Source organism: Camellia sinensis, chromosome 2 (assembly GCF_055761805.1).
Source record: "Camellia sinensis isolate YWXY chromosome 2, ASM5576180v1, whole genome shotgun sequence".
NCBI classification, from domain to species: Eukaryota; Viridiplantae; Streptophyta; class Magnoliopsida; order Ericales; family Theaceae; genus Camellia; species Camellia sinensis.
The window spans coordinates 214,819,809-214,832,121 of NC_138962.1; the positions used below are offsets into that span (position 1 = coordinate 214,819,809).

The window sequence follows — 12,313 nt, forward strand, 5'->3', positions numbered from 1 at the left end:
TTATGTGTTTCTTCTGCCAATCACTGGATCTGATTTTGGGCACGTGGCTGAATTTTAAGAGTACAAATGTATGTGAGTCATTGGATCTGAGTTTGGACATGTGGCTGATAGAGATGCGAGAATTTAGAGAGTCCATAAATAATAATATATTTTTGAAAAATAAAAACCCTATCAAGATAGATAAGTACTAGTGTCACTTTCTCAGACTCGATCCGCCTCTGTAGAAAGCAAAGTCCCCAACGATCAAACAAGTCTCTAAGGTGAATTATCTGTTAAATACAAATATATGAGAAGTGTCCAGTGGAAAGCACCATACACATATCCCGCACCTTTCTCCGAGTGTCGGGTGTTTGATACGGGTATTTGACTTATTTTGAAGGGTCCATGTAACATAGCATAAAACTATAAAAATTGTATTTTTATTTTTGATGGGCCTATGTTTAAGATTATTTTATGTGTTTTATAGTTATTGTTTTTTTTTTTTTTTTTAGGTTGATGGTGTCGGAAGCATTGTCTACTATTAGATTGAATAAATTGGGTTTGTAAGTGCTGGAATCATCTATATATATATATTTATATATTCTTTTGGGTTTTTGGTCAATGATATTGAAAGCATTGTCTACATGGTTTGTGTTTATGCTATTAAAATTGTAGCTTTGGGTTTGTGGATGATGGTACTATAAAGCTGTAGCAATGATTTTGTGTCGTTTTGGGTTACTAGTTGAGTTCAAATTTTCATGATTTTGTTTGAAACATGTCGTATGGTTTTTTTGGGGGGTTGATCATTTTAGAGTGATTATATTGAGAAACGAGTGAGGCAATGTTACATATTTTCTTGTTAACAAAATTAACAAAAATAAAAAACAAAAGAAATAGGGGAGAAAGATCCACTTTGAGAGGGAAGACCTCTTGGTGGCTCACATTGAGGAGAACCTGACCTCTTGTTCTTCACAAATGAAGACTTCTGATAATATTCTTCTCCTCTTATTTCATTAATAGAGATGGTTTATATACACCAAAACTACAACCCACTAAACCATGAGCCTATAAGGTAGGAAAACTACCCACTAATCCACTATCCCATGACCCAGTATTTTAAAAGGCTCTAGGTGCACCGAGACAATAAGGTCTCCCATAGCCTAAGTGCAAGGCGTGAGGCGAGGCGCGTGCCTCACCAAATCGATGCGCAACTAGTAGCAGGAAAACAAAATTATAAAATAGGCAAACCTTTCACCATAACAAATATATATATCTATATATATATAATTTCAAAAATCATAATCATTTCAGATAATTTTTAAATATAACATTCAATCTTCTAAAAATTAGAAATATAATATCTAATAAAAGATATAAAGTATAACATTCAATCTTTTATCTCTTTCTGCTCTCTTTTGACCACGTTTGGTCATTTTATATTGAAGAGTTTTGATTCCCTATGGGTATGCGCACAAAAAAAGCACTTAATCAATAGTTGGAGTAAAAAAATAGGCAAAGCTCATGAAACCCACGCCTCGTGCCTCAAATAAAAGCCCTCGCCTCAACACCTAAGCTTTGCCTTGCGTATTGCACCTCACCTTAACCTGTTCAAAGCGCAAGGCTGCGCCTCGGGCTTAGGCGCGCGCCTTTTAAAACACTGCCGTGACCCCTACCACTAACCATATCTAATAAATAATAAAATAAAATAAATAATATTTTTAATAAAATGATATAAATAGCAGGCATTTTATTCATGTGCTTGTAAAGGTGAAAGATGGCTCAGATTATGCTTCATGGGAAGCTTTATATTGCAAACTCAAACAGATCTAAGGTAGTCTTTATAGTTGGTTAGGCACAATCTAAGTAAAATTGTATTTTTTTTTTAGGCCTTGTTTGGTTCATGGGTTTGAGAAGTGATTTGGAAAGAGAAAAAGAAAAGGAAAATGTGTGTGAAAGTGTGTGAAATGTAGTTATATTTCATTCACATTTTACTTACCTTTTTCCTTTCATTTTTCAAATCCCTATCCAAATCCATGAACCAAACACGGCCTTAATGATTGGTGTGTAGTTCTATGGGTTCAGCATAATATGAGTGAAACTGTATATTTTATGATAAGGCTAATCATGTGATATATATGTTTAAGATTATTTTGTGTTTTGTTTCTGTGTCTATATAGTTATTTTTTTTTATTGCTTTTCAGTTTTTGGTTGATGATATTGGAAAAGCATTGTCAACTATTAGATGGAATAAGCTGGGTCTTTTGGCCTTGTTTGATTAATAGTGAAAGGATTAATAATCCCATGAATTAGTATAGGATTAGTTATCCAATTAAATTAGTGAGATAACCATTTATTATGTATTTTTTTTTTCATACTTGAAATTATGATCCCAACCCCCTCTCAATATTAAAAATGCGCCAATTTCGTTGGATTGAATGCCCGCCGTACATGTAATCTGGTTAATAAAATTTACAATCAAACATGGGATTGTGAGTTCATGGACTAACAACCCCCAATCCTATGTTATAATCCTACTAATCAAACATGCCCTTTAAGTATTGGAATCATCTATAGTTTTTTTTATTTGTTTTTTTTAATATTCTTTTTGGGTTTTGGTCAATGATTGCATTGTCTACTAGTTTATGTTTCCACTAGCTTCTGTGTCTATTTTGGGTTACTATTTGAGTTCAAATGCTCATGATTTTGTTGGAAACATATCATATTGTTTTTTTTTGGTTGATTATTTTAGAGTGATTATATTGAGAAATGAATGAGGCATTTTATTCATATGCTTGTAAAGGTGAAAGATGGCTCAGATTCTGCTTCATGGGAAGCTTCATACCACAAACTCACAATATTTGAGGTCGATTGGCTGCATACCGGAGGGAATGGATCCTACATCCTCAAAAAGGTTTTCAGATTTTGCTATGTGTGTCTCTTTATTAGCCTGTTTTAATATTTCGATTTGGAAATATTTTGATTTCGGTTGCTCAGCTATTTTTTCTAGCTATTATCTAATTTTATCTGAGCTATATTATCAAGTCCATCAATGGCTTTACAGTTGTTAGATGTTTAATTTGATTCTTGTGAAGCATCTGGAACTCACATTTTTATAAAAATGCGTTGATGGCGTGTTCTAATATGGCACCAATTTCCTGGAACTTCGATTTCATTGGGAATCCAAGTGATGGGGAGTCACTTGAGTTGGTTTCTTTGTTGTCATTGCCTGATGGGATCTCTATGGTGCCTCAATTAAGGGATAAGAGGGTATATGGAACATCAATTCTTTGGGGGTTTTCTTATGTAAATCTATGTTTGATAGAATTATTGATGTTCCTTCTATTCCTTTGTTTCCGTTTCATAAAAAATTTGGAAAGCAGTTGTTCCTCATAAATTGAAGTTTTTCATGTGGTCCTTAGCTCATGGAAGTGTCATGACCAATGATCTTCTCCAAAGGAGAAGGTCCAATCATTCTCTTGGTCCTCAATGGCGTGTAATGTGTAAGAGGGATGTGAATCGCTGGATCATTTATTCTACACTACTTTGTGGCTCTTGCATTATAGCAGCGTCTTTTTGGTCTTTGTAATGCTCGCTGGGTTGTCTGTGGATGTGCATGCATATGCTGTTAGTTTTCTATGGTGGGTTTGGATGCAATAGGAAGGCTAAAATATTGTGGTCTTGCATCGTCTTCTCTATTTTTTGGACCATTTGGTTGGAAAGAAATGAAAAGATTTTTAATAAGAAGGAATCAGAAGAGGAAGCTATGTGGGATAGGCTGAGGCATCTGGCCTCAGTATGGGCTAATGTGTCTCCCCCCTTTCAAGAATATCCCTTTGTTTTTGATCTCTAGGGATTGGGCTGCTCTTTGCCAGACTTAGTGGTGGAAAGTTTTTTCGTTTTTTCAATGTTTTTAGCTTTGAGTTCTTGCCATTGTATGAGGACTTCTTGTCCTCGCCTTGTGGTCATCTTTTGTTTCAATATAATTGCGTTGTTGCTGTTCAAAAAAAAAAAAAAAAAAATGGATAAAGCATGCATGAGTTGATTGTTAAAATGTCAAGCTAAAGATTTTTGCTATTATAGCTTGAACACAACAAGACATTGAATTTTTAAGATGTGAATTTGTAGAACACTATTTTATGCTGCTATCCAAATGGTTGCTTCTTGTTTGCATCGACTTTATCTTACTATTTAGGAACACAACCTTTAAACCTCACATAACATTCACAAGCCTCCTATTTTATTTCAAATTTTTGTCGAAACCATCGTTGATAAGCTTAGACATTCAGTACCACTATTTGTGAAGCTTTCCAAATTGAGCAGAACAAAACTGTTGTTGTGCAATGCTAATCAAGACATGTACAACACTAGCAAATGAAGATTAATTTAAGTGCCAACCAACTCACATGTGTGCAAAGTAATTAACACAACAAGCTCGGGAAAAATACGATAATTACATTAAAAGAAATACCCAGTCATTACACTCATCTCGACTTATGTTTGTTGCTACCATGATTTTCAGATCTTTTTGTCTTGGTGGGTGAGGATGCCCAAAATGGAGCTAGAATTTAGAGTTTCCTCAGTTTAGGGAGTAAAACGTCAATGTAATGGTGATACTGTTGACGTGGTATCACCAACAAACAATAAACCCTATATGGGAGGGATGAACCCCTACTTTTAGCTTGCTACATATGCCTACTGAGATGTTATTGGATGGTGATACTACGTCATCTGTATATCACTGTTGCATTGAAGTTTTTTCCCAGTTTAGGGCTGCTAAATGGATGCATCTCAGATTAGTAGGGTTGACTTTATTTATTTATTGGATCAAGAGTCATTTCTTTGTTGTGTATTATTTTGGATATCTTGGATGAAGTTTTAGGGTTGTTTACAAGTCAAAGATTAGCTACTGACAATTCTGAAATAGATACTTGTGGTTCTTTTTGCAACAATTATTTCTTTTGCCTTGTGGGCTACACTAATGTAATTTTCTTTTGCTACTATGCAGGAGGAATGGAGGTTGGAGGTCTTCACAAGCAGCCATAATCCCTAATTTTCATCTCCCTATGCGTAGCTTGGAGGTTAAAAACAGGTAACCTATAAGCTAAAGCTGACTTATCTCCTTTCCCTTCCCATTGGGAAGGGTAGTGTTTGAGTACCCTTGGGGGAAGGGGAAGAGGGTGTGTTGTGAGCCCATCCTGTGGGCTGGTTGGTCCTGTGGGCCCACAGATAATAAAACAAAAATAAAGTTTAGTATGAGACTTTCAGTTTTTAACATGCATGCACAGATTGTCTCTGGCTCCGTTTTGATACTAAATTTGATATTAAAGCTGAAGCTAAATATTGTCTGAATATGATTATGCAAATTTTCATATTGGAATGGAGGAGCTTCTAAATTTTTTGTGTGCCTTTTTTCATTTTTCTTGTTATTTTGGTATTATTATTTTTAAAAAGTTCACTCAAGAGTGGCTGTGCTTTTTATTTATTTTATTTTGTTACAGTGATTCTCTTTTGCATCCCTGCTCCCCATCCCTGCAGGAATAAATCTATTGTATTAGGACATAGCAATTGGCACTGCTCACTTTGTTTCAGGTTTTATATGATGATGATGCGTTCGCATTTTTTTTTTTTGCAATCGGTAGGAGAGAAATAGGGGAAGGGGAAGTAGCATTGCACAACGGTGAGACTTGAACCCAACCATCACGACTGGTAAGGGAGCGCCTCATCCACTTGGCCAACCCATTGGTCAACCCATTGGTCTTGTTAGATATCGTTTTGCACATGTGGTGATAGCTCCACCATAGAGGTCTATGCATCGTGTTCAAATGCCATAGGAAATTACACACAAATGATTAAGGAAATTTCCTACTCAACAATTTTGCATGTTGGATTTTTATCATAATGATCTTGTGTGCTTGTTCAAAATCAATTTCAACACTTGAATAGAGTCTGATTGATTGTTATATAATTTTATGAAAAATGTTTGAGACCACTAATTTAAGAGCACTAGGAGAGCACTAATTGGTGGGTCTCACTTATTGATGTGATGTTTTTTTTTTTCTTTTTTTTTTTGAATTTCCACATCATTAGTGGTCAATTAGTGCTCCCAAATTAGTGGGATAAATCATTGTTGTAATTTTATATTATTAGTGGTAGGGTAAATATCAGAACTTTCAATGGATTTCTATTGAATGCACTTCATAGAAGTTGTTTGATATTTGGTTTGCAAGTTTGGTACAATAGATGGTTATATACTTTTCATTTGTATGCAGGACATCTACCGAGGACATAAAGTCTCTTAGATTAATTACTGCCATTAAAACACCATATTTACCAGATGGCAGGTTTGATCTCAAAGCGTACGATGACTTGGTGAACATGCAGATTGAACATGGGGCCGAAGGTGTGATTGTAGGCGGCACAACTGGTGAAGGTCAATTGATGAGTTGGGATGAGCACATAACGCTCATCGGTCACACGGTCAACTGTTTTGGTGTATCAATCAAGGTTATTGGCAACACTGGAAGTAACTCGACACGGGAAGCAATCCGCGCAACCGAACAAGGTTTTGCCGTCGGAATGCACGCTGCTCTTCACATCAATCCGTACTATGGAAAAACCTCGTTGGAAGGTTTGGTTGCTCACTTTGGAAGCGTTCTCCCCATGGGCCCTTCTATTTTATACAATGCTCCCTCAAGAACTGGCCAAGATATTCCCCCACGTGTGATTCACACCGTGTCACAGAGTCCTAATTTGGCGGGTGTGAAAGAGTGTGTTGGACACGACCGGGTAGAACAGTATACAAAAAATGGAATTGTGGTGTGGAGTGGGAATGATGATCTGTGCCACGATTCAAGATGGAGCCGTGGTGCTACTGGAGTGGTATCTGTCGCTAGCAATTTGATTCCAGGTTTGATGCGACAACTCATGTTTGAGGGCGAAAACCCTTCTTTGAATGCACGACTCATGCCTTTAATTGAGTGGCTGTTCCATGAGCCTAATCCCATCGGATTAAACACCGCACTCGCTCAACTCGGGGTTGTGAGGCCGGTTTTCCGGCTACCTCATGTACAACTTCCTTTGGCAAAGAGGGTAGAATTTGTGAATTTAGTGAAGGAAATTGGGAGGGAGAATTTCGTAGGTGAAAAGGATGTTCAGGTTCTTGATGATGATGACTTTATTTTGGTGGGTAGGTACTAGGTTTGAGGAAAGTTTGGTTTGTATTTATTTTTGGGTTAATTATATTGAGACTCCTTTAATTAGTAGCCAATGTCAATTCACCCTCCTCATCTATAAACTCTTTCTTCAACAGAAGTAGTCATTTTTACGGTTTTTATAATTGAGGGGTTAATATGAATTGTTTTAATGGATGAGGAGGGTAATGGAATATTCACTAATAATTGTAGGGATTTTAGTGGAATTAACCTTTTTATTTTTTGAGTTTGTCCTATTAGACAATAATCAATGTTTTTTAACTTGGTAGTTAGTTGTTGGAGATGCAGACTTTTATCATAAACTATAGCAGTTGTCTTTTTGGTCTCGTTTGGGAAGTGGTTATTTTAGTAGGCTATTTTAGTTTTTGATTATTTTAAGTAGGTTAAAATTTTTGTGTTTGGGAAGATGATTGGATTTTTTTGTTGTTGGATGTGATGTTTGTGAGAGAAAAAGTGAAATGATTATGGGTTTGATGTGATATTTTGTCTTATTAACTATTTTAGCTTATTTTGTCTTTTTGTGATTTTTAGTTTAAATTTGGCTATTTTTTTTCTCTCAAACACCCCCTTTGTTGGTTTGGTTGGAGGGAACTTTCATTGTGCGTGTGTGTGTGCGTGTGTGTGTGTGTGAGAGAGAGAGAGAGTACTTTTTTGTGTTTCTTCTTTGGGTGTTGACTTTTCCAGTTTGATTAAGAAAAACTTTAGAAAAAGACAAATAAGTTAGTAAAAATTAATTGTTAGTTTTAGTCAAATGAAAGACTAATTAATTTTTAGGAAAAATTAATTTTTATGATATATTTTCCCTTTGCCTTTGACAGTCTTGCTTAGACCTATATAGTTTTTCAGGTAGTGTAGACGTATAGAGAGAACAGGACACAACTGCGTGTTCTGTGCCCTTTTCGCGCTTTGCACATGGCACAATTATATTTTTTTAAGATTTAGGCCTCGTTTGGGAACATGCTAATTTAGTAATTTTTTGGCTATTTGGTTAAAAAAGTAAGTAAAAAAAATTTATATGTTTGGGATGATTTTTTGATTAATTACGAAAAGATGTGTAAAAAGTAGAGAGAAAAGAGAATTTTTGACTTTTTAGTATGAGTTGTTGGCTTTTTGGCTAAAAAAGTAACTTTTTAGCTTTTTGACTAAAAAAGTAAGTCTCCAAACGGGGCCTTAGTAACATCTTTAACGAAGTGGTACAAGGCTAAGGTGTTGTTTGGATAGTTGGTTTGTGGCTAAAATAGTCACAAAAGGCAGAATAGGTTATTTTAGTCACAATAAACAAAACATTACATCTAATTCATAATCATTACACTCTTCTCTTACAAAAAAAAGTCAAAAAATCAATTAGTCTTTTCCAAATTAAGCTTTTTAGTCCAGGTTAAAATAGTTAAAAAAGTCAAAAACTTAAAAAGTCTTTTTCAAATTAAGCTTTTCAGTTCACGTTAAAATAGTCAAAAAAGTCAACAAGTCAAAAAGTTTTTTCTAAACTAAGCTTTTTAGCTCAGGTTAAAATAGCTAAAAAAGTCAAAGTTAAAAAGCCAACTCACTTTCTAAATGGAGGCTTACAACAAATCTCTTTCACATGTTTGAGACTAAAATAGTTAAAAAAATTAAAAAATTAAAAAGTCAACTCACTTCTTGAACGGAGGCTTACAATAAATCCCTTTCACATGTTTGAGGATAAACTATGATTAATGCCACCAATGTACACTTTCAATTCAATATTTTAATTTCTAGTAGTCTTGTTTATTTTTATTTATTTATTTATTTTTATTTTATTTTTGGGAGCAATTGGGAAAAATATATATATATATATATATCATTAATTGGAAAGGTCCATTACATGCCTTGCCCAGTTGCCAGGTCGTGGGGTAGATTGTGTGAAAAGGTTTTTTTTGCCTTAATTTTTTACCCCCCATATTTATTTGAATATTGGTAGAATCTACAGTTTTGCAGATTTTGGTTAGTTCTGTATGTGCACAAGTTGTTTTATTAAATGGATATTATTGGAGATGAACAAATTGGGAATATTCATTTTGTGACACAATTTTTTTTAGAAAGGAAATTAAAGGTCAATATATTGATAGAACATAGTAATAAATACAACATATCAAAGAACCACAAACAGACACAACAAACAACCACCCACGAAAACGCCAGCCACAATAGCGACACCTTGCAAAGAGATGAAAAAGATAGAAAAAGATGAGGACGAGTTTGAACCAATTGGCTCAAAGGGCTCTGTGCTGTGGTGGCTGAAAAAGACTTGGAAAACAAACTTGTTTTATGGAGAGAATAGGAAGAGGAAGGTGGGTTTTTTGTGAATATCTTGATGCCGTGGCTGAAAAAGACTTGGAAAACAAACTAGCTTGTTTTATGGAGAGAATAGGAGTAAGGTGGGTTTTTTTGAACCCAAGGGTGGGTGGCATTGTGGTTAAGATTTGGGGTTTAAGTCCCAAAGTCATGTGTTCAATTCCTTTCCTCTTGGGCCAATCTCCTGGGCGAAGCACAGTTGGTTAGGAGGTTGGACCTCAAGTTGTTTAATCAGCACTTAGTGTGGGTTCAATACTCCCCCGCTGTGCGAGTCCTGACTTAAGCGAAGTTTGTCTTGGAAGGTCGGGGCAAGTTCTCAAGTTATAGTCTCATCGCTGGGAATGGCTAACAGGACACCCTGGCGGAACTTGTCTTGGAAGGTCGGGGCAAGATCTCAGGTTATAGTCTCCTTGCTCGGAACGGCTAACAGGACACCCTGGTGATCCTTGGGCCTGCGGGAGGGTAGAGAGGATTTTCCCGTAACAAAAAACAAAAAAAAGTGGGTTTTTTGTGAATATCTTCACACTGTGTTTAGTTGGGGATTTGAGAAGAGATTTGGAAAGGGAAAGGAAAAAGGGATGTTTAGAAATTTTGGAATGAATTTGAAAAGGGAAAAAAGAAAAGATGTATAAAATTAGATGAAATGTTAATATATTTTATTTATATTTCATCTATCTTTTCTTTCACTTTCTCTTTTGAAATTCCTTGCATAAGATCAACAAACATTAATGATATTGATCAATTTGTCATGTGAATTTAAAATTTAAAGAAAGTAGGTGTAATTATATCAAAATTATAGTTTAAGCAAGGTCTGTGTTGTTTATGTTAAGTAATTTCATAAAGATTAAGAAGGGCAAAATGATAATTTTACAATATCCAGTAAATTCATTTATGTTTACCATTATTGTAAGATAATTAAAAAAGTAGAACGCGTAATTACATCAAAGTTGTGAGACTTATTATATTTTTATCAGATTTTAATAAATATTTGTATAATTTGCCTAAAGTAAAATAGTTTTTTTATGCGTATAAAATTTCAGACAATTTTATCATATAAAGTGAGACCTATATATTTGATGGATCCCACCTTAAGTGTGAGAGGATTATATCCAATTTATCAAATTATTTGCATTAAGAATTTTTCAAAATAAAATAGATAAATTATATTGACCTCCTTCGAGATTTAGAGAAAATAAAATAAGTTTTACAATTTTAACATAATTATATTGGTCATATTTTTAATAAAGTTAAAGAAATCAAAACTAATGTAAATAGAGTAAAGACACAAAAATAAATAAGATAAAATATATATTTCAGTGTAAAAAGGATAATAATATCAATTTTTTTGTTTTATTCATATGACTATTGAATTATTAATAAAAATGAAATTAAGTGTTTTGCAAATCAATTTTTTTTTTTAAAAAAATTGATTTAATTTTGTCAATCTTAGAAAGTTTACAATACTTTTTCCAAATCTTAAAAAATGTTAGTATAATTTATCCAAATAAAAATTAAACAAAAACCATATGCACAGTCTTACAAAAAAAAAATTGGGATTAATTACACTAGCCTCTCTTGTAGTCTGGAGAAACTACAATAATTTTTACAATTTTGACATTATTATATTAACCTATCTTAAAATTTTAATTCACATAGCGTTTAGCATAATTTTTTATCAATAATTTGTTAGTCATATAAATAAAAAATAATGATGTCATATTTTTTTATACTGAAATATATATTTTTCTTTATTTATTTTTGTGATTTTGCATTATTTGCATTAGTTTCAATTACTTTAATTTTAGGGTAAATTATAAATACATTTCTTGAAATTTACTTAAAATACAAATTGCCCTTGAAAGATTACAAATATCCCATTGTCATAAATTTTTATATAAAAAAAATAAATTTTTTAACTTCTATCCGATAAAATAATAAAATTATGGAATTTTTAATTAAAATATATTTATAATATTATTAAAAACTATTAATTGAGTTAAAGATTTATTAATAAAAGATTTTTTTTTGGTTTGGAAGAAAGGTAAACTGCATTAATAAGTGAACGTAAACACAGTTATCCATCGTACAACAATATCCCAAACTCTAAAGAAAGAAAACTGAAAAAACTATGGCTAAAACAGACACGTAAAGACGACACCGACAAAAAACCCTAAACTAGTCATAGTCCAAACCCAAACGCAGAAACTTCACGACTGCAACTTGCAAAACATCGAACTCTTGCAAAGAAACCAGAAATCATATAATCATAAAAAATAACGGAACGTAAAACTGGTTAATAGAGTGAAAAAGTCTGGCATTGAGGAGATCTAAAAAGGCTTGAGTCACTGAAGCTATCTTCAATATATGGCTCCCTCTTTCTCTTTCTCTTGTCTTCAATAAAAGATGATATTTGTTATGAAATTAAGAACTTCAATAGGTGGAATGTAGTTTTTAAAATTATAGAGAATAATTCATATTTTAAGTAAAATTTAGGAGTATATTTATAATTTATAATTTATTTTAATAAAAGAATGAATTGCAAATACATCTCTTGATCATGGATGGATGTATAGAGGGACGACGCGTCCCCTCAGTTTTGGAATTTTTTTAAGATTTTATTTTTACGTAAATTACATTTACACCTTCTAAGATTTGTGTTTAATATATATCACTTCTTGACGTTTGAGAAATTATACTAATTCCCTTGTCATTGTAATTATTTAGACGAAACGAAAATATGAAACTCACGCACTCTCTCTTTTTTTTGCTTTGCTTTTTTTTTTTTTTTTTTTCCTTTGCTTTGCTTTATT

At 33.4% G+C, this 12,313-nt stretch overlaps 1 protein-coding gene across 15 annotated transcripts in view; it reads left to right on the forward strand.

The window, feature by feature from the left end:
• The window catches only part of LOC114302472 (4-hydroxy-tetrahydrodipicolinate synthase, chloroplastic-like), a 52,027-nt gene extending 44,535 nt beyond the window's left edge, over positions 1-7,492 (forward strand). For 2 of the 15 annotated variants that reach the window (XM_082916945.1, XM_082916942.1), the window contains exons 2-5: positions 492-542; positions 2,780-2,908; positions 4,985-5,068; positions 6,249-7,492. In XM_082916945.1, the coding sequence (XP_082773071.1) occupies positions 2,787-2,908; positions 4,985-5,068; positions 6,249-7,176 (1,134 nt within the window). In that variant the 5' untranslated portion in view covers positions 492-542; positions 2,780-2,786 and the 3' untranslated portion in view covers positions 7,177-7,492. Of the gene's footprint in view, positions 1-12; positions 360-491; positions 543-2,779; positions 2,909-4,984; positions 5,069-6,248 lie in introns of those variants that run through there. The other 13 variants (XM_082916948.1, XM_082916941.1, XM_082916955.1 and 10 more) reach the window with 11 other exon arrangements.
• The last annotated feature ends 4,821 nt before the right edge of the window (positions 7,493-12,313 follow it).